The 27,948-nt window shown below is 52.2% G+C and overlaps 1 protein-coding gene and 1 pseudogene across 1 annotated transcript; one reads left to right on the top strand and one right to left on the bottom strand.

The window, feature by feature from the left end:
• Positions 1-27,948, top strand: part of LOC143695872 (uncharacterized) — a 198,268-nt pseudogene that overhangs the window by 166,911 nt on the left and 3,409 nt on the right.
• Positions 10,735-18,185, bottom strand: LOC143695817 (serine/threonine-protein kinase PAK 3-like). Its single transcript, XM_077191037.1, has 11 exons — positions 18,107-18,185; positions 17,606-17,643; positions 16,827-17,202; positions 16,290-16,353; positions 15,412-15,460; positions 14,296-14,405; positions 13,423-13,540; positions 12,930-13,029; positions 12,316-12,512; positions 11,271-11,408; positions 10,735-10,824 (listed from the first exon to the last, which is right to left on the bottom strand). The coding sequence occupies exons 1-11, from the start codon at positions 18,183-18,185 to the stop codon at positions 10,735-10,737; spliced, it is 1,359 nt and encodes a 452-aa protein (XP_077047152.1).

Here is a 27,948-nt window from a genome sequence, read left to right as displayed (position 1 = left end):
ACAAGCTGGGAACTGAGCAACCAGTGCCCAATTACTGACGAAGGTCACAGTGACCTTCTCCGAAACGGGAAGACGGGGGAGAAAATCGCTTGCCAGAAAATGTAGTTATCTTAGGTAGAAAAGTTAGAAGAATGCAAATATAGAAGCAAAATAATTGTTAGAAGATAGAAGTAGGTGTGTTTGATCTAAGTGTGCTTTAACCAATAATGAGCTTGGCTTTTGCAATATGTATAAGCTTCATTAACACTAATATAAATATGTGTGGAGTTTCAATAAACTTCGGGATTTGCTATTCATCGCATATGGTGTGTCGCATCTCTCCTGCCGCTACGACAAATGGTGACCCCGGACGCGTTCCTTCGGGACTAGCCACGGTCAGAGGCGTAAAAGTCAAGTGCAGGTCCTTTCGCGGCTGGGGACGGCAAAAAACACTGCTGAAAAAAGAAGGTGTCAAGTGCCCCGGGTGAGCTCAGAGGAGTGCCCGGCTGCTACGTGCTGCCGGACCTGAATAGAGCCGCAAGAAGTGCGCTATCGTCGTTAAAATGGATAAAGACAGGCAAGCAGCATATGATTTATTTACTGACTTTTTACGAGGGCGTCAGATTAGAGGAATAGATTTACAGAAAGAACTTCCTGGGTTGTTAGCTTATGGGTGTGCACAGGGGCTTTTTCGTAATCCACATACAGTGCATGAATTGTCGGAGTGGCGTATATTCGGGGATAAGCTGTGGCACGCAGTCATAGATGACGATAAGACCGCGAAAAAGTGGGGGAAGTTATGGCGAGTCGTTCATGATGAATTGCTAAAATACCAGGCAGAGGAAAGAGCTGCCCGGCAGGCCAGTGCAGCTCATGAAAGGAACAGGAGTTATGGGGACTGGTTTGGTTCCCCGCTGCCTCCTGTTACGTCCACAGTCAATCTGCCGCCGGCATTGCCTTCTACCTTAAACGGCAGTTCCCCACCCCCATCGGTGCCTGCTTTAAGCAGCACGGCCCCGCCAGCTTCGGCGCCTGTTTTGACGGGCACCCCCTCACCGATTTCGGTTCCTGCCTCGGGTGGCGGTCTGCTGCCGGCACCGGCATCTGCAATAAGCGGCGGCTCCCCGCCAACCCCAGCCCCCGCTCCAGACAACGGCTCCCCGCCGCTACCAGTTCCTCTTTTGGGCAGCAGCCCCCCCCCGCGTGTCCTCCAGCCGTGCCGTCCGCGCCGCCTGTCCCGGTGTTAAGCCCTACACCTCCTCCGCTTAGCGGTTCGACCGTCCCCGGGTCGGACGGTGACCTTGCAAGGGCCGTTGCTCAGCAGCGAAGGGAGGCATGGGCGGCGGTAGCTAAAGAATTTATGGACACGGGGGATGAGGAGGCAAGATCGGCTGCTATGGAAATGGCCTGCCCGGTGATCTATTCTCCCCAGCCGGGGGGAGGGTTTCAAGCCACAATAACTGCCCTGGACTGGAAACTGTTATCGCAGTTACGATCCACAGTTAGTCAATTTGGAGTAACTAGTGAACCAACAAAACAAATGCTGGATTACATCTGGGGCACTCAGGTTTTGCTGCCGGCAGATTGCAGGACGGTAGCGCGGCTCATTTTTACTCAACACCAACAGCTTTTATTTAATGCCCATTGGCAGGCGATTTGTCAGCAATGTGTCGCAGTGGTACGGCAGCCAGGAGACCCGTTATATGGGGTGACCCTGGAGGAGTTAATGGGGTTCGGGCCGTTTCTTAGAACGGAGGCACAAGCATTGACTGGGCCCGAAAAGTGCAGGGAGGCTATGCGGTTAGCACGTTTAGCTATCGACAGAATTAAGGACCCGGGAGGAATTCCTTCTTACATGGGAATGAAGCAAGGTACGGAAGAGTCTTTCGGAGCTTTTATAGACAGGGTAGCCAGTGCTATTGAACGAGCAGGAGTCCCTGAATTCATGAAAGGGTCCATGCTCAAACAATGCGCACTTCAAAACGGCAATCAGCTTACCAAGAATGTGATAAATACCCTGGGGGCTAATTGGTCTATAGAGAAAGCTTTAGAGCGATTAGCTAATGTCCCGCTGGGATCACAGGCAATGTTAGTAGATGCTATTAAAGAGCTAGGGGCCGGGTTGCAGAAGCAGGCAGAGTCCTCTCAAAACCAAGTACTGGCAGCCCTCGCCCCGCTCCAAGCAGCTGCAATAAATGCTCCACGAGCTCCATCCACTAGCCGATGCAGGTGCTACCGATGTGGAGGAACGGGACATGCGTGACGGGACTGTCCCACCGTCAGTGTTTGGTGTAGCCGTTGCCGCCTGGACACCCACAATACCGGAATCTGCAGACGCCGCTCGGGAAACGGCAGAGCCAGCGCGCCCGCCAGCCGCCGCGCCCAGACACAAATAGCAGCTGTCACAACTTCGACTCAACCTGCCCCCAGCCCGCAACTGCCGGGAGCCTTGGACTAGACCTCGAAGCAGCAGCAGCCGTGACTTTGATGACTACTCGCCCGGAAAAGATTCCAACTGGGGTAAAAGGGCCACTCATTATTGACGGCTTACCTATGGGGGCTCTGCTTTTAGGGCGTTCCTCGGCTACGATGATGGGATTATTTGTTTTAGCTGGAGTAATAGATGCTGATTACACAGGAGAGATTTCTATTATGGTGCATACTCTTTTTCCACCGATGCGGATAGAAAAGGGACAAAGGATAGCTCAATTGATTCCTCTGCAGCAGTTGGCTAAGACTGTACCCCCTCGTCAGGCACAGTCCAGAGGAGAGCATGGATTCGGATCCACGGGGGGGGCCTTGCCCTTTTGACGATGAACTTAAATGAACGGCCAAAGCGCACTATCATTTTGGACTATCAGGGCAAAAGGCAAACCTTGGAAGGACTGTTAGACACTGGCGCAGACTCCAGCATTGTGAGTCCAGATTTTTGGCCCCACAATTGGCCATTGCAGTCAACTACTATGCCAGTAACCGGAGTTGGAGGCCTGACACTTGCAAGGAAGACACCCATGCTATCTGTGACGGTTGAGGATAAAACGGTACGAGGTGTTTTGTCAGTTGTACCTTTGCCTCCTACGGTGCAGTGCCTTATCGGTCAGGACATTCTGGCTCAGATGGGTGTGGTTTTGACAAATGAGCACCCTTTAGGCTAAGGGCCATTGCATGGACTTTCCCAATCCCATTGACCTGGACCACGAACACTCCGGTATGGGTTAAGCAGTGGCCTTTAAAAAGGGAAAGTCTCGAGCAGGTTCACATGCTGGTATACGAACAATATAAACAAGGACATTTACAGCTGTCAACAAGTCCATGGAACACGCCCATCTTTGTAATTAAGAAGAAGTCGGGAAAGTATCGCTTAATACATGATTTGCGAGCTGTGAATGAACAGATGGAGCCAATGGGAGCCCTACAACCTGGTTTACCTAACCTGGCCATGCTACCAAGGGACTGGCCACTTTTGATTATTGATCTGAAGGACTGCTTTTTTACTATTGCTCTGCATCCTCGAGATACTCGGAGGTTTGCATTCACTTTGCCGTCTTTAAACAGAGCGGAGCCGGACACGAGATTCGAATGGGTTTCTCTTCCCCAGGGAATGCGGAACAGCGCCACCTTGTGTCAACTTTATGTCGCTGCGGCTCTACAGCCCTTGCGACATGCCTGGCCTGACACAATTATTTATCGTTATATGGATGACATTCTATTTGCACAACCAGAACCTTTTGCGCATCAACAAATTCAGGCAATACATGATGCTCTGAAGCTCCATGGACTGACTGTAGCTCCTGAAAAAATTCAGTTGTCTGCACTGTGGAAATATTTGGGGTGGACACTTACTGATCAAATTGTTACCCCTCAGAAATTGCAATTAAACATCAAATTACATACATTGCATGATGTTCAGAAATTACTGGGGGATCTACAGTGGCTACGCCCCATTGTTGGTATCCCTAATGACCTCTTGGACGAGCTTCGACCTTTACTGAAGGGGACTGATCCGGCACAGCCTGTTCGTATAGCCCCTGAACAGGCTGAGACACTGCAGCAGATATTGGACTGTGTTACACAAGGCAGTGTTCGGAGACGTGATCTCGACCTTCCTATACAGCTGACGGTTTGGTGCGGGCCAAAATTTTTACTGGGTGCACTTACTCAGCATAACAGAACAACGGGGGAGACATGGGCCTTGGAATGGATATCTCCTCCACTTCAACAACAGAAAACCCTTCTTCAGAAAATTGAAAGTCTAGCTGATCTGCTTAAAAAGGGTCGTGAACGGACAATACAGATTATGGGAAAGGAACCTGATCAGATACAGATACCAATGAAAAAGGATACATTGACCTGGTATCTGGCAAACAGTATGGAGTTACAAGAGGCCCTGCTGGGAGCCAGTAGCGTGACTGCCACTGATGATATTCCCAATGTACCATTGAAGTGGGTAGGACAATGGGGTTGGATTCAATGCCCAAAAAATCACTGAAGCCCTTATCGGATGCTACAACTGCCTACACTGATGCAGGAAGAAAATCTAAAACTGCTGCAGTGACCTGGCGAGAAAAGGGACAATGGCATCATCACATACTCCGAGCTACTGAGGTGGACACTTTACAAACGATGGAGCTTTTGGCTGTTGTATGGGCCATGATGCATTTCTCTGGACCTCTTAACATTGTAACAGATTCTTTGTATGTTGCAGGAGTGTGTGAGAGAATAGAGAATGCCTCCATAAAAGAGGTTCAAAACAGGAGGTTACACGAGCTGTTTATGCAACTGCAGAGAGCAATTAGGCTAAGAAAGCATTCCTTTTGTGTTATCCATATCAGAAGTCACAAATGGGATATTGGTCTGGGAGAAGGTAACATGCGAGCAGATAAGTTAGTCTCAGTCACACAAGCAACTCCGATTCCCAAACAGACCATAGCCAGAGAGGCACACTCCATGTTCCACCAGAATGCAAAAGGCCTTCATAGAGAATTTCAAATATCTATGGAGGAGGCACGGGCAATAGTCAAAGCCTGTCCTATATGCAGTCATCATAATGGAGGCTGTGGACTAGGTCTGGGAGTTAACCCAAGAGGGCTGAGCACAAATGAGACCTGGCAAACCTAACTAAACAGGAGACTATTTGCCTGTCGTTGTCTTCTCCTGGCAATCCTTTCACAACTTGCTTGGTTGGATTGCCAGCAGATCCCTGGCCGTGCCCTTTACATGTGCCAACTTGTAAGGTCAGCAATGCTAGGGTGAGTGTGGACAATTGGGATCAATGGATTTCCCGCTTTCCTCTAGCACCACAGGAGCCCCAAGAGTTAGAGTTGTTAGGGTCAGTGATGGCAGATGCATGCATTCACTTTAACCATAGAAGCCTGCTGTCAACCAAGAACCATTCTAATGTTGTAACTTCCAGCATGGCTGTCTACCGTAATGCATCGGCCTGGTGCAGTTATACAACAAAGAGAGTGTCAGTCTCATCAAATGACCCTATTCAATTGCCAGCAGGATATTTCCTGATATGTGGAGACCGTGCTTGGGCTGGTATCCCATCAATGCTGCGCGGGGGACCATGTACACTTGGACGGCTGTCTCTACTTACACCTAACATGTCCATGATACTGAACATGAGCCGCCGCCATCGTAGAGGCAAATGAATGGCTCATGCATTTGCAGCTGATTGCCGGGACGATGTAAAGTTTTGGTCCCCAGCGGCCATAGTTGCAGCATCTTTCTTAACTCCAGGGTTATCAGCTGCAGGTGCTCATGCTATTTTAAATAGGTTAGAGTGTTAGCTTGTTAAACAAACAAATGCAACTTCTTTAGCAATTTCCAGTCTTTTGCTTGATGTAGATTCTATTCGCCATGCGACGCTTTAAAATAGAGCTGCAATTGATTTTCTCTTACTTGCACAAGGCCATGGTTGTGATGAATTTGAGGGCATGTGTTGCATGAATCTTTCTGATCATGCACAATCTGTACACTCACAGCTCTCCGAGTTACGAAGGTTAACTGAAAACTTACAGGTGGAATCAGGCCTTGGTATTGATGGATGGCTCAAATCTTTAAACTTAGGATTATGGTTACGTTTTATTGTCAAGATTAGCATTGTAGTAGCTATTGTAGCTTTGCTGTTAATATTAGTTTTGCCTTGTTTTTGTATATGCTTACAGAATATGGTGCGAAAGATGATAACTACCGCATTTAATCAAACCATGCTTGTTCAACAGAAAAACAGGGGAGATGTAGAGAGCTTTTTGGATAATTGGTTAGCTGAGAAAGGACATTTCGATGTGATACCAATGGATAAGGATAGGGGAAACAAGCTGGGAACTGAGCAACCAGTGCCCAATTACTGACGAAGGTCACAGTGACCTTCTCCGAAACGGGAAGACGGGGGAGAAAATCGCTTGCCAGAAAATGTAGTTATCTTAGGTAGAAAAGTTAGAAGAATGCAAATATAGAAGCAAAATAATTGTTAGAAGATAGAAGTAGGTGTGTTTGATCTAAGTGTGCTTTAACCAATAATGAGCTCGGCTTTTGCAATATGTATAAGCTTCATTAACACTAATATAAATATGTGTGGAGTTTCAATAAACTTCGGGATTTGCTATTCATCGCATATGGTGTGTCGCATCTCTCCCGCCGCTACGACAAAACTCGTGAATTATATACTTTAAAAAGAGCACTAGAATATTTAACACAAAATAAAGGAACCATATCTACTGATTGAAGGTATGCCTTTAGCGTAGTACATACCTTTAAAAATTTGGAAAGGAAAAAGATTACTTAATTCAAGAGGAAAAGGTTTAGTACATGAGGAACTTATTTCAGAGGTTTTAGAGGCATTAAAATTACCTAAAAGACATAGCTATAGTACATATTAAGGAACCCCAAAAGGGAAAGACCCCAGAAATAAGAGGAAATAATTTGGCAGATGACGAAGCCAAGGATGCAGCAGAAAGTGGAGCTGAGTGAGTTATGTTAATATTAACTCCAAACGAGGAAAAACTGGAAATTCCAAAGTTTAGGGAAGCCGAGAAAAAAGAATTAAACAAGACAGGAAGTGAACAAGATAAATCAGGGAAATGGAAACTTCTTGATGGAAGACAATTACTTAGTAAAATATGCTTACTAGGAAAATATTAGAAGACATGCATCAGAAAACCCACTGGGGTACTCAAGCTTTGTGTGATCATTTTTTAAGGAACTATGGGTGCACTGGGATTTTTGGAGTAGCAAAGCAAGAAACTGAAAGATGCTTAATTTGCCAAAGGATAAATAAAAAGGTGATGAGAAAAACAACATTAGGAGGTCGTGAGTTAGCTCGTCGACCATATCAAAGTATCTAAGCAGAAGTTTAGATTTGTTAGGCTCTGGATTTATTTGTAAAAAAACCCGTTTAATCTAGAAGAAAGAGAATATGCCATAGGTTAGACAGGAGATTTTAGGAGAATAAAAATCTTTAAAGCATGAGAAACACCCGAGACAAAACAGGAAGAGAACAAGGGGAAATGAAAGGGAGGGGAACAAGAGGAAAAGTCAGAAAGAGAGTGGGATCCTCTGCAGCTCTTGCCCCCTCCGTTCGCGGCCGAGGCGCCTGTCCCGGGTCCCGGCTCGCTGCCCGCCTCAGCTCCGCCTGCCCCGGTTTCCATCCCAGGTGCGGGCTCACTGCCCAGGGCAGCTCCACCTGCCCCGGCGCTGGCGGTGAATTTGTGTGCCCTGCTCCCACTGCCCGGCCCGCGGCCGCTCTGCCGGCCATGCTGGGGAAGATGGGGGTTGCTCTGTCCTGCCGCGTGGGCCGAGGTCACCGCGCCGACCGCACCGAGGGCGGGTCCCAGCCATCCCATCCCCGGCTGCCCTGCCCGTGCCAGCTGCGCTGGGCACCGCCGCCGCTGCTGCCGGGGTCTCCCACCTGCCTTTTCTCTGCCGGGAGCTGCCGGATCAGCCGCCATAAGCCATGTGGGGGCTGCCCACGCTCCGGCTCGGTCTCCACGGGAAGATCCTCCTCTGCCGATTCCGGCAGCAGACCCTGCCCACACTCCGACCGAGCCTCGGCGGGATATCCTCTGTGCTCCAGCGTGGCTGCTCTGGGGGCTGCAGGGGGATGTCTGCATCCCCATGGATCTGCAGGGGGATCTCTGCATCCCCATGGATCTCTGCATCTGGCACCGCCGTTTTTGGAGGCACCAGGAATAGGCTGAGCTCTGCCTGAAGCTCTTCTCACAATCCCCACACCCTTCCCGGCACAGGGAGGGTTTTACCTCCTCACAGCTCCCCAGGCTGGGTTGGCAGCCCCTCCTCATGTGGCATCTCTGGGGCTTTTCCTCCCCATTGGATTCCTGCGCCGTGGAGCTGTTCCAAATGGCCTCTTCCACGAGGTTCTGTGGCAGGGATTTGTTCTCCCTGGTCTCTGTCCGTAGCTCAGTGCGTGAGGGAGGAAGGACAAGGAGAGGAAGAGACAGGGAGAAGGGAAAAGGAAAAGGCAGGAGGAGAGGAAGGAACAAGAAGGAACAAGGGAGGAAGGAGATGGGAAAGGAACATAGATGGATGTAGGACAGAATGAGGAGAAGAAGGAGGGTGGACAAGGAGAAGATGGGATTTGCCTCCATGCCAGAGGGAAGGGGAAGGAGATCCCCCCAGTCCATCCCTGGCAGGATGGCGTTGGCAGTGAGGCTGTCCTGCAGCGATGCTGGGCTGGGAGATGGAGCAGCAGGGAGGGGAAAGGGGCAGGGATTCCTCCTGCCCTGCCTGGCTGTCCCAGTCTGGAGCGTCCTGGCGCTGCCGAAGCCCTTGCAGCATCCGGCACTCAGGAGCCCGGAGCTCACGGCTGCTTTATAAAGCTGACAAAGTCGGCAGCATGGGTCTGGGTATGATCTCAGCAAACTGGGTTTATTGGTACAGGAGCAGGGGACAGAGCTGAACAGGGTCCGGGCACAAAGACAGGGTGCAAGCTGAGGGCACAGGGGGTTTTTATATGGGGTAGTGAGGGTGGAGCTGAGGGTCAGGGTCCAATGGATATGGGGGAAAATGTGCAAAGGAGGGGTTAAGGGTCGGGCCAGCTAATAGGGAAACAGGGGCAGAGGAATGCAGTAAACTGGGGCCAATGGAGGGACAGAGAGCTAGGGACTAATCAAAGATGGGTAATAGGGGTGAACTAGGGTAATTAGGCCAACAGGCCAATGGGGTAACATAACTTTCCAAAAATCAGCATGTGCCGGCAAAGATCTATAGGAGAAGCAAGCTTTTCACCATAACCTTGAAATCTATTCTTCTTATTAGGGACCAGTCCTCCACGGGTGGGAGATTGAGACTCCCATGGGCCTCCACACCAGTGCATCTTCCTTTTCCTCGCAGCCTCCTTCTCCTCCATCCAGACAAAGTTTAGGGTTGACAAATCCTGGCTTTTGGGGAAGAACAAGGGGTGAGCACCTTGGGTTTTGTGAGAAATGAGCCTCACTCTTTAGAATTTTTGAAAGTTTAATAAGGAATAATAAGGGACAAATCAGTAACAGCGCTGGGTGTTGGCAATGGCCAGAGGCACACCGGTTAACCACAGCAACTCTTCTTGTCTAGTTTCTCCATTGTATTGTTCAAATACATATTCATAATGATTATACATATTCAAACATTTCCTGGAACTCATTTACATGTTCCAGGAATTCTTTAGGTTGGTTTGACCCCCAACTTGCCTTTTTAGAGCACGTGCAGGAATCGTGGATTGCTGTTTTGAGGGTTGTGTGTCACTGCCTCAAAAGGGACCCTGTTCTGTGGTTTCAGCAGGTGACAGTTATTGACAGTGGAAGGGTCAGTGGCAGGGGCCTCATCACATCCCTTCCTTAGATGTTATCTGACCATGCAGACGCTTTTAGCTAATTCCACAAGTACTTTAAATGAACATTAGCTATTTCACAAATATCTCTGAGTTGTTATTGTCAGTTAGTTACAAAAATAAAAGCATTAGTTCTTATTTCACAACTACGGCTACTTCTGTAAAAGTTAACATTCTAATGCACAACACATGGCATCCACTTTAATATTTTGCAAAAGCCAAAACTATAATGTATGTTTTTCACACTGTCCACTAACTAAAATATCATCCATAAATGATGTTCTGAGGATATGAGCTACACACGGGCCATGCATTGGCCACAAAGAGCTGACAAATTATACTATAGCAAAAGCAGTGAAAAGTGATTACAAACTGTACTATATCAAACTCATTGTGATTAAGAATATTTTGCAGAAGTCAATACCTAATAGCAAAAGCCAGCACTACCTAGTTATTTATAACAAACCCAGGGCAGGTTTTTCCCTTGCATGGAGCACCTGGGCCTTCCCTGGGCCCCTTCTGCCCTCCTGCAGAGCCGGTGGCATTTTCCAGCACACACAGTTTGTAACCAAGAGCCGGGTGCAGCCGAGAAGGCTCCAAGCGCCTCCTTCCAGGCTGACTCTGCAGGTGCCGAGGCTGCTCTGGGCTCTGCCAGGGCTCTGCTGGGGCTCAGCTCTGGGCCAGGCTGGGCCCGCCCTCCCCTCACATTGCTCCGGGCAGCTGAGTCACGGCGGGAGAAGGAAGGGACACGTCGAGGGAGTTGAGGTTTAAGAGCGTTTTTATTCATAAAACTTTCATAACAATCAGGCTGCTCTAACTACCACAACTAACTAGCAATGCTAACTACCCTAACTAACTACCAGTGCTAACTACCATGACTAACTAATTGTCCTAACTACTGTAAGAAGAAGCTGTCCTCAAGTGCTTCATCTGCTCTGCTGCTCCCTCAGGTTCTTTGCTGCAGTGATCAGAGGGGTCAGGCTGGAGAGAGGCTTGGCTGATGATAAAAATGGGTGCTGCCCAAAGGATAAAAAATAATGAAATGAACTGTTACTTTCCAGAGTCAAGTTCCTCACAGGCTCTGTTGCAACAGGACAAAGGGAAATGGTTTGAAAATCGAGGGAAGCAGGCTCAGATTAGATCTAAGGAAGAATTTTTTAACCGGGAGAGTGGGGAAACACTGACAGGAGGTGCCCAGAGATGTGGGAGGTGCCTCCTGCCTGGAAACATCCAAGCTCAGGTCAGGCAGGGCTCTGAGGCCCCTGAGCTGCTTGAAGATGTCCCTGCTCGCTGTGGGGCACCAGGTCCAGATGAGCTCGGAAGGAGCCTGCCAGGCCACAGCAGGCGAGGATTCTGCTCGCTCTGCACGTGGAACGCAGCGAGACTGGAGACTATCGGAGGGGGCCCCACAAGAAAACCCCTCCCTGGCGCTGCTGCTTCCCCTGCAGCCCTTGGCTCTCACCTGCAGCAGCTCCTGGGCAGCCCAGCGCCGCTCCTCGTCCGGCTCCAGGCTGCACTCGAGGAAGTCCCGCAGCAGAGCCGACAGGCGCCGGGGCTCCTGCAGCTGCGGGGTCCCGTTCTGCCGGATCAGAGCGCGAGCCTGCAGGGAAAGCAAACTCAGCGCTCTGCCAGCTCCCTTCACACCCACACGGGCTCACATCCACCCCGGGGCCTCAGCCCCAGCGCCAGGGCCACTTTCCTCCCTGCCAGAAATGATGCTCAGAGCTCATTTTGCTATGCAAACCAAAAAACCCAAACCCTGGGGCTGCCACAGCCACTGCAACATCCAAATGATCTCGCCTTGAGAGCCAGTTTCATTGGCCGGCTTTGTTAGTAGGAACCTCCATCAGAAATAGCCCATTTTGCTTCTCCAAATATGGACACCAGCTTTACAGGCCATTTTCCAGAGTCACTGTGGTCTGCCTGTGTTATTTCAGAGGACTCTTCCATCAAGCGCATCTCTGCAGTGCCACTGACACTCAAGTAAATGCATTCCTGATGCCCCATCCCAGAAACTGCCAGGCAAGAAACAGGAGGTTTGTGATGCTGAAAGCTCAGGCTTGGTGACACAGAAAAAGTAGCTTGGACTAGGAAAGAAATATGTTAGACTATGGGGATGTTAAACCATCATCTTCATGTTTTCAACAAGTTTCCCAGTGAGAAGAATCAGGGGAGATCATCTTGCAAAACCTCTTTTAGAAACTCCTGCAGAAATCTTGTTGGGTTTGGGGCTGGGATTTGGGGATGGTGTGGGGTTTTCTTGCAAGATAACATTAGAGCTGATGCACTTGCTTCATATTTCCAGGTCATCCTCTCAGCTAGAAGAGCTGCAACAACGAAAAGCCCAAAGCAAATTGTTGCTGGAGACTGCAGAACATTCGTCTGTGTGGAGGCACAAGTCCTCTGGGAATTCCCTTCCCATGTGCAGAAACCTCCAGCTGCTGCTCCCAGTGCAGGGTCCCCCTGTGCTCGCAGCCTCTGCAGCCACTGCAGAATTTGCCTCTTACCATGGCCGCGGTTTCCCTGAAGTAAGGAGGTTCTCCTTCCACCATCTCGATGGTCACAATGCCGAAGGACCAGATGTCCACCTTGGGGCCATAAGGAGATCTGGTCACAACTTCTGGGGCCATCCAGTGAGCAGTGCCCACCATGGAGCTGCGCTGGTCCTGCTCAGGGCTGAGCTGAGCGCAGAGGCCAAAATCAGCTGAGGACAGAAAGAAACCCTGTCAAAGGCAGCTGCAATGAGGAAACCAAGCACAAAGATTCCCCCCTCTCAGTCTGAGAGTGTAGTAGTGAAGTCAGCTGGAAAGCCCTCAGGGCTGTAGCCAAGGAAAGATGGAACTGGGCCCTTCAAGAAACCCTCAGCTTTCCTGCAGTGGCTTTTACTGATTCCCTTGGAGCTTTAGATTCCCACTGCTGCCCCTCTGGAAGGGCCATGGCCAGAGCAAAGGCACTGCTGGCCCCCTGCTCCTCTCCTGAGCTCTCTGCAGGGGCAGCCGCTCTCAGCTGGCAGCAGGGGCCGGGCAGTGCCCCCAGCAGCCCTTGTGGGGCTCTGGCCCTCCCTGGGAAGCAGCCCCAGCCCCGCAGCCCGGGAGCGCCGTGCCTGGCCAGGAACACCCACCCAGCCTGACAGAGCCGTCCATGCCCAGGAGGATGTTGGAGCTCTTCAGATCCCTGTGGATCACCTGGTTGGAATGGAGGAAATCCAGGCCCTGCAGACACTGAGAGAGAACAAGAAACACAACGGCAAAAACCAATGGCTGGAATATATCACACCAGAAAGGACAGCTCAGAATTCTGCCAGCAGCAGCTTTGCTGTGACAGGCCAGGAGTGCAGTGCACACAAGCTCCAGGCAAACGGCTCAAGGCAAAGCTGAGAACAGCAAATCAAATCCAAACCAGAAAGAGAGTACCACAACAGCAGGAGAGAGAACAAGGACAGAGTAGAAGTGCAGTGATGCTGGCAGGCCGTTCACTGCAGAGGCTCTTTCTTCTCCAGCTCATGAAAACAACTCAGAAACAAAGCCCTGAGCATGGAGCCACTCCTGTTCTCACACCCTGTTTGGAAGGACCATCATGTCCCAGCCATGGGAGTGAACAGCAGGATCCCTCACCTCCCGACTGACAGCTGCCATCTCTCCTTCAGCCATGCGTGTCTGTCTGACAACGTCCCGCAAAGTTCCTCCATCCATGTATTCCATCACCAGCCAGAGATCTCCATCCACAAGGAAGCTGGAAGAGGAAAGCAATGGCATGGAGATGAAAGTGCAGAGCTCAATTCCCATGAAAAATCCTGGAGGGGAGTTTTGTTTCCAGGTCACTTGTCAGTGAGGACAGAATCAGATGGAGAGACATTCCTGCCAGGCTGCACAGTCCTTGGAATCTGCACAGTCTAAAGGGGAAGGAGACACCTGTGAGAAAGGAGAGGCCTTAGATGGCAAGCAGGTGAAAAATGCAGTTTAGCAACAGCCCAGATCAATGTGGAACCACAACCCTTGGCCCCAGCTGGTTCAGCTTCTGAACTCATCAGTTCCACCATTCCCTCCAGAACAAGGCAACACAACTGCCAGGGTTATCCAGGGGAGGAGGCCGTGCAGCACTTGGGACAAAAGCAGTCAGAAAACCTTTCAGAAAGTCCCTTCAGAAACAGGCAAGGCCAGTGAAAAATGGGCAAATGAGGCATTTCTGGAAACAAGAACCCGATCTTCCTGGCATCTGTAGCAATGGAAAAGGGCTGGGAAGAAGAAGCCAAGGTAAATAATTTCTGCTGTGGTTTATCAGCACTTGCTGGGAGACACAGCAAACGGGGTCAACTTGAAGGAAAAACCAAAGCAAAGCAACCAAAGCACATGGAGGGAGTGAACTGCCAGGCTGTTGGTTTGGGAAGATGTGGCTGGGTCAGGCATTTTCAAAACAGGCTACAGACTCCGGATGCCAGGAAAGGTTAACGCAGGGCCCGGGCTCGGGATCAGAGCTGAAGCACTCACCTGTCCAAAGAGTTGACAATGTTGGGGTTCTTCTTGTCCTTCAGGAGCAGGATCTCATTCATAGCTCGTTCCCTGTTCTGCCCTCTGAGACTCATTTTCTTGATGGCCACCTGAAGGGACATTGCAGCCTTGAACTAGAGGAGTCTGTGGCAGGAGGCCACAGCAAACACGGAGCGAGTCTTTGTGGAGCGACGGAGCCGGGCTGTGCCAAACTGCCTTGGGATGGGACACCAGAGCTCAGCAAGGGCCATTCCCACAGCCCATTGCTCTGCCAGCTGGGGGCTGCTTACAGGACACATGGCCAGAGACATTTGGCCTTGCAAGCTCTGCAGAAATGGTCCCTCAGCTGTCAGTCTCAAAGCTCTAACAACACTCCTACTATTATTATTCAAACCCATTTTGCAAGCAGGAGGTAATTCTGGTTCTGTGAAAACAGAGCAAAACAGCCAGGAACCCCTTAGCAATTCTATGGGATTTGGTCATGATTTCAGATCCAGCTGCTCTGTTTGGGATTGCAGAACAAAGTAGACACGCACACCCATTGCTCAGGTGATCCCTGTCACAGGCTGTCACTGACACCAGACCCAAACACAACTTCAGGGTTTAGGAGAGAGCTTTGCTCTGGATATCCATCTCCTCATTTCTCTCCCTCTCTCTCTGTGAACAGCTGAAGTAGGACTAAAACCCCAAACTGAGCCCAAGCAGGATCTCTCCATAATTAGGCCTTGAGGTATCCTTTGAAGATGAAAGGCAGGATGGAAATAATAATAATGTTATAGTTTAGCTAAGAATAGCTAAATAATGTTCCTGTCTGAGGTTGGGATGAAGATCAATTGGGCCTCAGTCTCCAGCAGCTGATGCATTCACACTTTTAGATATGAAGGCCAAGCCAGCGTGTCCTGCTCTGACAGACACCGCTGCCCTCCTTGCATTCCTTTGGTGCTTCAGAAGGACCAAGTCTGTCCCAGCTGTGCTCTGCAGGCTGACACTGCTCTGCCTTCAGAGGAGCAGCCTGGGCAGGAAAGCTCTGCTGGCCCCCAAAGCTGCAGCCACAGCTCCCAGCAGAGGGGAAAGCCCTGGAGAGCTGCCAGGCGTGCTGGGCGTGTTGGCACTGACCTCTCCTCCAGTGGCCCTGTCGAGTCCTTTATAAACGGTTCCAAAAGCCCTGGAGACAAAACAGCAGAGAAGAAAGAAGCAGCGCTTTAGGCCTGGCAGTGAAAGCCAGCCCAGACAGGAGATCTCTGCTGCCTGCAGCATTCACAAACACCTGGGTGCATCGACCCTTCCAACAACAGCACAGCAGCCACCAGCCCTCTGCCATGCAAGGTGTGCAGGAGAAAACTGAAACCCAACATGAAGGAATTGGGCTGGAGCGAATCCCAATGTCCACCCTGAATTGCTTTAGTTCAAAACCTGAGGTGAGAGATGGCTGTCTAAAGAACTGGAAAAGAATGCATTTCATCCTTTTCCATTTCCTGCCTAAGATCTGCAGGTTCCACAAGGGCCCTGCCATCAGGCAGGTGATGCTTTTTCCCCCAGAGTGCATCAGCTCTGTGTCTGTTACTGAATGGATGGGGTCTGCTACCTGTGCTAGAATAGAGCACTTATTAGTTCATCTCTGGTTTCTGTTTCTAAACCATTAGGTTGATAATCCTGACCAGTGGATATTTTTTGAAGGAAAATATTTGAAAGAAATCTTCTTGAGAACTGTTTTCTGACAGTCACCACATGGTGAGTTGCTCTTTTAGGCAATCCAGTTCCAAGGACAGAAGATCTTCCAGGTCCTGCTCCTTGATGCAGGCAGGACACTGCCAGCCTCAGGGGCCTTTGACGGCACCTTCTGACCACAGTTATCAATTCTGATCAGGACTGAGAGACACCAGGATGGTAGCCCAGTGTCTGAAGGTGCTTGGAGCTCTCCTGACTTCTCACTTGATCCTGCACCAGCACAACACCCAGCCCTGCTTGTGCAACAGCAGCTGCCGTGCACTTACCCTTGGCCAATCTGCTCCACTTCCAGGTATTTCTTGGCAGGCTCCGCCTCGCTCACGGTGTTCCCTGAAAGAAACTACGTGGAAGATGCTCCCTCCCAGAGTGAGACCCCGCCTTGCAGCAGAGCCAGAAGCAGCCCCACTCCCTGGGGCCGTGAGCCCCTTGGTGTCAGCTGGGGAAGGACAATAAATGGCTCGGTGACATTCAGCTGCAGAGCAACACTGGGTGCAGCTGATGCTGAGACACACACACAGCACCTGCTCGGGCACCCAGGAACAGAGCAGACGTACTCAGCTGCATCAGGCACCACTCCCCTCTCCCCTCTGGCTGCCCGGCTGTGCTGCTGTCAGAATGTTCAGCCCAGGATCCCACAGCGGAGGGAGGATCATTGTCCTCTTCCCAAGCAGAGGGAGCTTCTCCATCCTCTTCCCAAAATGCTGCAGCTTCTCCATCCTCTTCCCAAAATGCTGGAGGTTCGCCATCCTCTTTCCAAGCCAGGGGATGTTTGCTGTCCACTTCCCATGCTGGGAGATGTTCACTCTCCTCTTCCCAAGCCACAGGATGTCCTCCATCCTCATCCCACACTGGGAGATGTCCATTGTCCTCATCCCACTCCGTGGGAGCTTGGCCACTCTGGTCCCACACCAGGGGACATCCACCGTTCTCGTCCCAGGCCGGGAGATGTCCCCTGTCCTTGTCCCACCCCGCGGGAGCCTCGCCGTTGCATTCCCACCCCGCGGGATGTTCGCCCTCGTCTCCCAGAGCAGCGGGGAGTTCACTGTCATCTCCCGGCACTGAGGGAAGTTCAACATCGTCCCCCAGAGCAGCGGGAAGCTCACTGCTGTCTTCCTCCTCTTGGGCCTCCTCTTTGGAAGCAGAGGGAGTCCCAGGAGGTGCTGGTGCTGCTTCTGTGCCCTGTGGACAGATGGCAGCGTGAGGGACGGGAAGTTCTATCTCAGTTATCACCTTATTTATCCTCAGCTGCACATCCAGCTGCACTACGCAGAAATTTGGTTTGGAGCTGTTCCAGCTAACAATGGGCTAAAGTTGACATTGCCACTTATTGTTGGGAATTCGATATTCCACCATGGCTAAAGCCAGCAAGCAATCCTCTGCCTGCAAAACCAGACCTGCAGCTCTTCAAAAGCTCTTCAGCAGAAAAGGAGAAAACTGATGGGAATTCCTTTGCTGCTGCTGCTGCTGCAAAGACACTGACAGGACCTTTCCTTCAGCCTCCCAGGCTGGCCCTCGACTGCCACATGCCGAGCTCACAACTTGCTGCACAATTCCAAACACCAAAGGTTCCTTTCCCACTCACCGAAGGAGGAGCTGCTCGGAATGCAGACATGAGGTGCCCTGCAATGGGAGAGGGAACATGAACCAGATGCTGTTAGGAGAAAAACTGCCAATGCTGGGAAATGCCACGGAGCAAGGCAACCCCAAGAGAGCATTTTGCTTTCACTGCATCCCTCCAGGAGCCACAGTCCCTTCCCACAGCAAGCAAGAGAACAAGCACAAAACACTGGGCTGGGTCAGTTCTTGGCCTGAGCAGCAAACGGAGGCAGTTCCAGGCTCTGCTGGCACAGACTCCCTGCTTGAGGGAACAGAACCCCCCAGGGCTCATTGCAGATGCTGTGCACGCCCCGCTGGCTGCAGACACCCCCTTTTTCAGCTGCAGCTGCTGGCAGGAGCTCTCCCCAAGCAATGGTGTCTTCATGGCCATTTGGTTCCAAAGTCAACTCAGCTCCAGAGGAAGAACAGAAAGCACACAGCAAGCCCAAAGCCACAGATGCTGCACCGAGGGAAAACCTCAACTTACGTGCCAAGTGGGTTAAAAAATACCCCGAATAAGCCACAGAGTACAGAGTGCAAACTGCAGCAGCCACGTGCTGGATCATTTTGGCTGCGCTGCACACGCCTGCAGCCTGTAGCCCTGCAAGCACAGAAGGACAGGGCTGGGCTGGCTGCTGAGAATGCCTCGGGCAGGAAGATCCTCCGGCAGCGAGCCCAGAGCCACTCTGGGCACTGAGGCCTCCGTGTCCCACAGCAACGGGAACACCACGGGGACGTGGCGCTGTTCCTGTGACATCCCAGCAGCAGCTCACGCAGAAACCGCCTGGAAGGTTCTCCTGTGTCACAAAGGAGCACAAAGAACCCTCCCAGGGCACAGCCCATGGCCCAAAGGATGCAAGAGGAACTCGGAAAATGCAGCAAACAAGGACACCCCATAGCCCAGCCTGAACACTGAGGAGAACAAGGACAGGACCAAAGCAAAGGAAACGTGACCTTTAGTCACTGATAGTTCTGACTAAAAGCAGCAAGCCTTGCTCCATCTGGGATCTTTGTTCTAGTTCTAAAAACAAGCAAGGTCCTCCACTCTAAATACACAGAAGGCAGGAACTGGGGAGGAGGTGGGATTAGGAAGGAGGAGGAGGAGGAGGGAGAGAGGAAAAGGAGGAGCAGGAAGAGGAGGAGCAGGAGCAGGAACAGGAGGAACAGGAGGTTCCAGTGCCCCCTGTGGCCGCAGCCACGGGACCATCGCCCCCAGCTCGTCTTGCAGGTGAGCGGGGAGGGGGTGGTCGTCCCAAATCTGTTGGGGGGTCCCTGAGAGGGTTTTTTATTGGGGTGTGTTTGGAGCTCGCAGATTGTGGAATTGACCCCAAATATCATCTGGTGTCTCTGGGAGGTTTTGTTTTCTCTCTGTGTGTGTAGGTTTGGATCTTGCAGGAGCCCAAAGCTGAGCCCCTTGGGGGGATCTTTGGGGGCCCACGTGGCCATTGCCCAGTATGGGCAGGGGAGGACATTGGTCCTGGGGACCGCCGGGAGAGCAGAGGAGGGGAACCCCTGGGACCCCCAGAGTGGGGAGAGCAGAGAGGGGCAATCCCAGAGCTGGGGGACCCCGGCAGACTGGAAAGGGGGGGAGCCTGGAGAGGAGAGACCCATGGGACCCCTGGGATCTCAGAGTAGAGCATCAGGGGAGAAGGGCCCCCATGGACCCCCAAAAGGCCCTGGATCATCCCTGAGCAGGACGCCAGAGAATGGAGAAGCCCTGGAACCATTGGACCCCCATGATCCTAAGGAAAGGAAACCTCTAGAACCCCAAAAGTGGAGAGATCAGCAATAGGGAACTGCTGGGAGAGTTTTTTGGGGCTGAATCTTGACATTGTGGGGATTTTCATGGACACAAGACTCCTGCTGAGTTCTAGAGATGGACCTGGCCAGGAGGAGCCTCTACTCCAAGGCGCTCCCACCTTGGTTTCCCCAAACCAGGATCTGTCATTCCCAAGCTGTGGCCAGAGGGAGGAAGAGGAAAAGGCCCAGACATTCCGCACGAGGAGGGGCTGCAAACCCAGCCCAGGGAGCTGCAGGGAGGAAAGAGCCCCCCTGAGCCAGGAAGGCGGCCTGAGATCCAGCCAGAGCTCAGAGCTGGTGGAGAAGCCTCATGGCAGGGAGAAGCCCCACAAATGCTTGGAATGTGGGAAGGGTTTCAGCTACAGCTCCACCCTGATGGAACACCTGAACATCCACCCTGGGGAGAGGCCCTGGGAGTGTGGGGAATGTGGGAAGAGCTTCAGTGGGACCTCCGACCTCAGCAAGCACCACAAGATCCACACTGGGGAATGGCCCTAGGAGTGCTTGGAATGTCAGAAGAGCTTCAAATGGGATTCAGAGATCGTCACTCACCAGCACTTGCACACCAGGGAGAGCCCTGTGAGTGTCCCGAGAGTGGGAAGAGCTTCGTGTGCTGCTCCAGCTCCATCCCCCATGGGAGGATCTGTGCTGGATGATCCCCAGTGACCCCCGTTGGGCAGAGCCCTGGTGACCCCTGTTCTGGGTGATCCCCGTTGGGTAGGGGGAAGGTGCTGGAGAGATTTCTTTCCCTTCTCCTTGTGCTGCTGTGATTTGGTTGGTAATAAATTCCCTCCCTGTGTCCAGGCCGGGTCTGTTGTGCCCGTGCCGGATTTGCTGAGGGATCTCTCCCGGTCCTTGTACTGACCCACGTCATTGTCGAAGTGCATGAACAGTTGCCGGTTGTAGATGAACCTTACCTGTCCCCTGCTCCTGTACCAATAAACCCAGTTTGCTGCAGAGCATACACAGACTCATCCTGCCGACTTTGTCAGCTTTATAAAGCAGCCGTGAGCTCCGGGCTCCTGAGTGCCGGACGCTCCAAGGGCCTCGGCAGCGCCAGGACGCTCCAGACTGGGACAGCCAGGCAGGGCAGGAGGAATCACTGCCCCTTTCCCCTCCCTGCTGCTCCATCTCCCAGCCCAGCATCGCTGCAGGACAGCCTCACTGCCAACGCCATCCTGCCAGGGATGGACTGGGGGGATCTCCTTCCCCTTCCCTCTGGCATGGAGGCAAATCCCATCTTCTCCTTGTCCACCCTCCTTCTTCTCCTCATTCTGTCCTACATCCATCTATGTTCCTTTCCCATCTCCTTCCTCCCTTGTTCCTTCTTGTTCCTTCCTCTCCTCCTGCCTTTTCCTTTTCCCTTCTCCCTGTCTCTTCCTCTCCTTGTCCTTCCTCCCTCACGCACTGAGCTGCGGACAGAGACCAGGGAGAACAAATCCCTGCCACAGAACCTCGTGGAAGAGGCCATTTGGAACGGCTCCACGGCGCAGGAATCCAATGGGGAGGAAAAGCCCCAGAGATGCCACATGAGGAGGGGCTGCCAACCCAGCCTGGGGAGCTGTGAGGAGGTAAAAGCTTCCCTGTGCCGGGAAGGGTGTGGGGAATGTGAGAAGAGCTTCAGGCAGAGCTCAGCCTATTCCTGGTGCCTCCAAAAACGGCGGTGCCAGATGCAGAGATCCATGGGGATGCAGAGATCCCCCTGCAGATCCATGGGGATGCAGAGATCCCCCTGCAGGTCCCGGAGCAGCCACGCTGGAGCACGGGGATGCCTGAGAGGAGGCTGTGCCCCCGTGGCCAGAGGGGCCCCGCTGGAGCAGCCTGTCCTGGCAGGACTGACCCCGGGGCACAGTGACCCACGCTGCAGCACTTGGAGGGGGGCTGTGCCCCGTGGGATGGACTCAGCTTGGAGAAGTTCCTGGAGAAGTCTCCGGTGGGAGAGAGCCCAGGGTGCAGCAGGGGAACGACTCCTATCCCCGAGCAGAGGGAGAAGCCCCGGGGCATGAAGTGAGCACGGCCCCATTCCCTGTCTCCGGCACTGCCGGGGTAGGAGGTGCAGCTGGAAGGAGGGAGGCGTGGGGGAAGGCTGCATTTAAGGCTCTTCACTTACTTCTCATTATCCTGCTCTGAGTTTTTGGAGTTTTCTGTCAGAAATCTCTCCCCTCGCCCACTCATCCACAGGGTTGGGGCAGTTTTCCCTTTTTGGGGGAAATCAAAGCGATTCCTTGATGCTCCTAATTAGAGGTAGCAGTAGTGAGGCTCCGGGGCTTCTCGCTGACCGGAGCCCCAGAAGCCGCAGTGCTTCGGGAAAGCCGTGGCGGGAGGTGCGTAGAAGTTTGTTTGTGTTTCCAGCTCAATCCCCCTCGGGCCCGGGCCCGTTCCAGGGCTGTTCCTCATCTCCGGCTCTGCCCTCACGCAGCCCGGGGGGCCCTGAGAGCGCGGGGCGAGGCTGTGCCGTGTGCAGAGCCCGCCCCTGGCTGCGATTGGGCGACGGTGCCGTCAGTCGCGGACGGCTGACCAATCCACTGAAATGTTCCTCATTTCAGGGATTGCTCAGCAGGAAGGTCAGGAGCTGGAGCTGTCTGGTTGGTTATTCCCAGGGCAGCTTGTAATCTAATGATGCCATTGAAATGAGAAATAGGCTCTGTGGCTCCTGACATGAATTGGTTTGGGTTCCCAGGGGCTGGTCCATGGTGTTATAGGATTTGTTCTGCTGGCCGTTCATCTTTTCTCCATTTTTGGCTGCGCTCTCCAGCAAGGACTGCATCAATTGATGCTTTTCTCTACTTAAATCATCAAATACTTGGATTCCCAACTGATTTCCCTGAACTTGTGGTAGCAAGAACATTTCAGTGCTCTAATACACCCTATATAACACTGACAGTGACAGCACATGTTGGAGTGGGCAGAGGGATGATTCCCCCCCATTTATTTATAGTGAAGTTTTCCCAACAGTCTTCATTTGCTGTTTCCCTTTGCAGCTTCACCCGTTTCTGTTGCAGGGTCAGATATCCTCACCCTGGGCTCTGCCTTGAGCTGTGCAAATTCCATCAGTGCAAGCAGGCAGAGCTTGGGGTGAGGGGCAGAGGGAATGAGCCCAATTCCTGCCCCAGGCAAGAGACCCAGGTACATTGTCCAGGCTTTGCCCAGCAGTGTTCATTTGCATTTCTAAAGCTCCTCTGCAGGCTGCCTGGAATGAAGCTTCTCTTCCAGAGCATGACTCTCATGCGCCCCACCCCAAAAGCCAGGGTTTGGGGTATTTTTAATTTTTGGGGGTTTTTTTGAAGAGTGTTCTATTAACGGTTTGTGAGTTAAAGGGTCACCTTTAAAGCTCTTCTAAACGCAGCCTGGAGGTAAACACCAGAAAACGCGGACCAAAATTTTGCCATCTCCACCAGCCAGGCAAACACACACTGAAAAAGAATCCAAAGCAATAAAGATATTTTCTACTTCTTCTGCCGAGAATAAAAACTGATTCTCACCCCCAAACCTAACTGACAATATGAAAGTAGGATTATTTAGAAAAAACATTCTCATGGTGTAATCTTATTCTAGGCAGCCCAGAGTGTGGGTGTGAGTGAGCCCCAGAGTGGAATTGTGCCGTGGTGCTCCCCAGCAGCTGTGGCAGTGCAGGCCCAGCCAGCGCTGAAGCTGCAGCAGTGGCAGCAAGGCTTGGCCGCAGTGGCTGGAGGTGCCAGAGGAGGGTGGCCAGGATTTCCGAGGGTTTGAGCAGAGGATCTGTGGGCAGGCCCAGGGGCTTGGCCCGCTGTGGAGCCCTGGCTGCTGCTGCGTTGCCTTCAGGGCAGGCTCAGTGGCGGCTGCCATGGTCCTGCTGCAGGCGGGAAGTGCAAATCTCCGGGGCTTCAGAGCCCCTGAGGCCAGGCTGAGGGGTCCCCCCGTGTTCAGCTGTGCTGGCGGCTGTTTCTGGCCTCAGGGACACTTGGCATGGGCCCCTTGGCCACCAGTGGTGCTGCTTTGCACTCCTTAGGCAGGAGCCGATGTCCTGGCTGGGTGTTGGCAACAGCAAAGTGCCAGGGCAGGCTCTGTGCCAGCCCAGCTTCCTGGGGGAGAATATACCTTGATCTCTGATCCAGTGCTTGCTGAAGCAGTCAGAATTGCTTTTGCCCCCCTGTTAGGTGCCATGGTGTCAGCAGAAGATATTGAAGCCTTCCTGCTCAGGGCATTTCAGTGCCAGGCTCTTACAAGCACCCACAGCTCCTTGGGTTGAGCTGAGCATGGGGCGGTGACCTGCGCTTTGTCTGATTCCCCTTCCTTCCCTCCCCTGGAACAGGCTGTTGCTTTTAGACACCACTTGTCCTGGTTGCTTCAGAGTACTTTGGAGAGGCTCCAAATCTGATCTTCCCTATTTCCCTGGGGCTGCCCACACTTCAGGGTTCACTTCAGCATAGGCCTGGCCAGACATTTGACACAGAGGTACAACAGAACTGGCCTCTGTATCACCTTTTATAATATTAATTTGCGTTCCAAATTTAGCGATCAAATCCCTTCCCAGTAAATCATGATAGCAATTAGGAGCAAATAAAACTTCATGCATTTCAAATCCATCTCCCAGATCTACTAATAGTGGTTGAATAAAACCATACAGCTTTCCCACTTATGCCATGAATAATCAAAGACATTTTTGGCATTTCTCCCTCCCTTAGGTCTAAGATTCAGAGTGGATTGAGAGACCCCTGTGTCCATCTGAAAATGCCTCCTCTCAATGCAGACCCACCCTGAATGTTCTCAAGGGCTCCAGTGTGGAGGGTCCCTGGTGTGATGGGAGCTGTGACAGCCCTGCCAATCCATGTCCATCAAGGGGTGGACTTGCTGGTCCTGAGGGTGCTGCTGTCTGTGCTTGCAGTGTCCTTGTGCCCTGCAGCTAGAGCCCTGATTCCTTGCCAGGGGCTGTTTGGGTGGGCTGTCCCCTGCCGAGGAGGGCAATGCCTCTGCCGGGTGCTTGTGGCCGAGCCCGTGCCCTGGGTGCTGGGGCCCCCTTGGGCCCTGGGGCTGATCCCTCAGGGGCTGTAGGAACTCTGCCCTGGCCTTTGCCTTCAGCTTGGCCTTTTGCTGCTCCCTTCTTGCATTCACCTGCTGGGCCTTTGTGCCCAAGTGCTGCAGGGCCTTCTTCTTCCCCTCCTGCAGCCCCCCTCAGTGCCTGTGGGTGTTTGTCTTGCTTTACAAGACAGGTGTCTGCTTGGGAAGGCAGAAAAAGCCTCTATTGGAATGGAGAATGCAAACCCCCTCCCTCTTAATTTTTACAATAGTGAAATCAAGGGTCTCTCAGGCAAAGCTATGGGAATAGGAATACCAGTTCTTTACTAGTGTGTAAATAAAGCAAACAAACAACACCAGCTCCGGCAGTGACAACAAACAGAGCCCGGAGCCAGTCCCGGCCTTTCGGCTGCGGCGCTTTCCCGTTGGGTGCAGTTCCGGGCACGGCCGGCAGGGGCGCTGGTGGCTCCCGCGGGGCAGGGCAGCGCATCCCTGCCATGGGAACCTCTCTTAACGGAAATAGAGCAATCCCTTCATCTAACTCTTTCACTTTTTTACCTTCTATAGCCTTTCTCCCGTGTTTTGAGAAAGAATTTGGAGAGGGCTGCCTTTTAACTGAGCTCCTAGTGTTTAGATAAGGCACTTCCTGTAGAGAGAGAGTTTTCCTGAACAGGTGGAGCTGTGATTACCAAGGGGATGTCACTCAGAGCAGGCCGGGGTCAGGGGAGGATATCCTGCCGAGGCTCGGTGGGAGTGTGGGCAGGGTCTGCTACCGGAATCGCCAGAGGGGGATCTTCCCGTGGAGACTGAGCCGGAGCGTGGGCAGCCCCCACATGGCTTATGGCGGCTGATCCGGCAGCTCCCGGCAGAGAAAAGGCAGGTGGGAGACCCCGGCAGCAGCGGCGGCGGTGCCCAGCGCAGCTGGCACGGGCAGGGCAGCCGGGGATGGGATGGCTGGGACCCGGCCTCGGTGCGGTTGGCGCGGTGACCTCGGCCCACGCGGCAGGACAGAGCAACCCCCATCTTCCCCAGCATGGCCGGCAGAGCGGCCGCGGGCCGGGCAGTGGGAGCAGGGCACACAAATTCACCGCCAGCGCCGGGGCAGGTGGAGCTGCCCTGGGCAGTGAGCCCGCACCTGGGATGGAAACCGGGGCAGGCGGAGCTGAGGCGGGCAGCGAGCCGGGACCCGGGACAGGCGCCTCGGCCGCGAACGGAGGGGGCAAGAGCTGCAGAGGATCCCACTCTCTTTCTGACTTTTCCTCTTGTTCCCCTCCCTTTCATTCCCTCTTTTTCTTTTCTTGTTTTGTCTAGGGGCCTTCAGATACTTTAAAGATTTTTATTCTCCTAAAATCTACTATCTAACTTATGGCATATTCTCTTTCTTCTAGATTAAACGGGTTTTTTTACAAATAAATCCAGAGCCTAACAAATCTAAACTTCTGCTTGGATGCTTTGAAATGGTTGACGAGCTAACTCACGACCTCCTAATGTTGTTTTTCTCATCACCTTTTTATCCACATTCACTCGCTTCTATTTCTCATTCACTTCCACACATTCTTTCACACGCTCAGGACACAAAGTGGATCCCTGTTGACAGAGAATCGCGGCTCCCTGTGGCCCCCTCCCCTTGGCGTTGGCCTCTGGGTCTCAGTATCTCCCGGCCTCCTGGGAGGGCCCTGACTCTGCTGCCTCCGGTGCCCATTCACCTGTGAGGCTGATTTGTGTCACTCACACTCTTCAGCTACGGCCCCCTCACAGGCCCGGGGGGACAATGGCCCGTTTGCAGTCACACACATGCTCTGTCGCAGCCCCCACCCACCCAAGGGACAATGGCTTATTTGTGGGTCACACACACCTCTTTCCACAGCCCCTCCTTCCCACCTGCCCGGGAAGCTGAGGCTGATTTTGTGTGTGACTCTCTCTCACACACAAACAAGACAACAATAAGGTACCTTTTACTTTCACATCACCTATTACAAGTTTAGGTGTTTCTGGCCAGTCCCGGTGCTCTTGGATATCCCTCAACCCAGCTGTGTTGGCCAACCCCAGGTTCTCTTGGGTGCTCTTGAGTGTCAGGGGGTAGGACGGTCGGGACGGACGGAGACGAGAGATCTCTGCAGCCAGGCCCTGGAACTTGCGGTTTATTGCAAAGGGCCCGGGTGCAGGGCCCTGCTTGGAGCTGCCAGGCACAGCTGGAGCAGGCCCGAGGGAAGAGAGGGGTAGAGAGGATGAGAGGGTAAGAGAGTAAGAGGGTAAAAGTGTAAGAGAGTGAGGTTCCCATTACAACACAATAAATCTTCTTTTGTGTCGAATATTCTATTTCTCACTAGCCAATCTAGTACAAGATGCACGTCCTATAGCATTTACATACAGCCTATAAGAATCATTACATTACCACACTGTGTTACATTTTAAACCGTAAAAACTCCTCTTTGGACCCCTTCTGCCAAGCTGGCAGGATCTGCTCTGACCCTTGGATCTGTCTGCAAGCAGAGGGTATTGTTTCATTAAAAGGGGATTACCTTCAGTTGGGCCACACCATTGTTTTCCAGTTGTTCACTAACTGAGGTATCTCAAAGCTTGCTTTGATTTCAATCTTGCTTATAGTTTCTATATTGTCAAAATCTTTTGCCAGACAATCATATTTATAAGGCTTTCCTGTTTCATCTTCCCCAACACTTGGGCATTTTTTTATTTCTCAATCCACCTGTGTTGTCCAATCCCAGATGCTCTTGAGCATATTCTCAATCCGGCAGAATTTTGCTTAACCCTGAATGCTCTTGGAATATTAATCCCTCAACCCAGCAGTTTTTAATTCTGGATGCTCTTGGGCACTCTTATCCCTCAACCCAGCAGGTTTTTAGGAGCCCCTTTTGTCCCATTTCCTAGTGGATTGGGCTAGGAAACTCCTCTGCTCCCTTCCTCCGAGGGGTCCAGCCCCTCTCTGAGACCCAGTCCCAGTTACCCCGGGGGATTCTCTCACTCCTTTTAACATTCACTTTGTCTCTTTACTGGCCACTTACCGCGGAAAGTCAGAAACGCAGCATGGGAGACTCCAGCACTCACTTGGCAGGTCTGGCACAACCAGCCCGCCTCTCATTCACTCACATTCATCCCCCCTGAGAAATACTTACCAATCCCTTTTCCTTCCCATGTTCTTCGTGTACATTACTACACTTAGGGGGCCAATTGCCATGGTTGTAGGGAGCCTTTTTCCCTTGTCTTTGTTTTATTGTCTCCTTTTGTCCACCATAACCTGCGTCTGTCGGTCACCCCAGGGCAAACAGAGCGAGGCTGCTGAAGAGGGCAGGGGGCACCTTCCCCACTCTGACTCTCCTGAAGCACCGGAAGTGAGGTGTTGGTAACCATCCTCTGCTACCATAATTGTGAAAAACGCCAATCACTTGTTTTTAAACTTTTTAAGGTTTAATAGCAATAAAATGGTTATAAAAATAGTAATCCAATTAGAGTAATAAAAATTTGGACAATTAGGATTTAGGACAATACAAGACAATGGAAACAAAGAGTTACAAA

This window comes from Agelaius phoeniceus, chromosome 27 (assembly GCF_051311805.1).
Source record: "Agelaius phoeniceus isolate bAgePho1 chromosome 27, bAgePho1.hap1, whole genome shotgun sequence".
Classification (NCBI taxonomy): domain Eukaryota; kingdom Metazoa; phylum Chordata; class Aves; order Passeriformes; family Icteridae; genus Agelaius; species Agelaius phoeniceus.
This window is presented reverse-complemented; position numbering and strand designations above follow the sequence as displayed.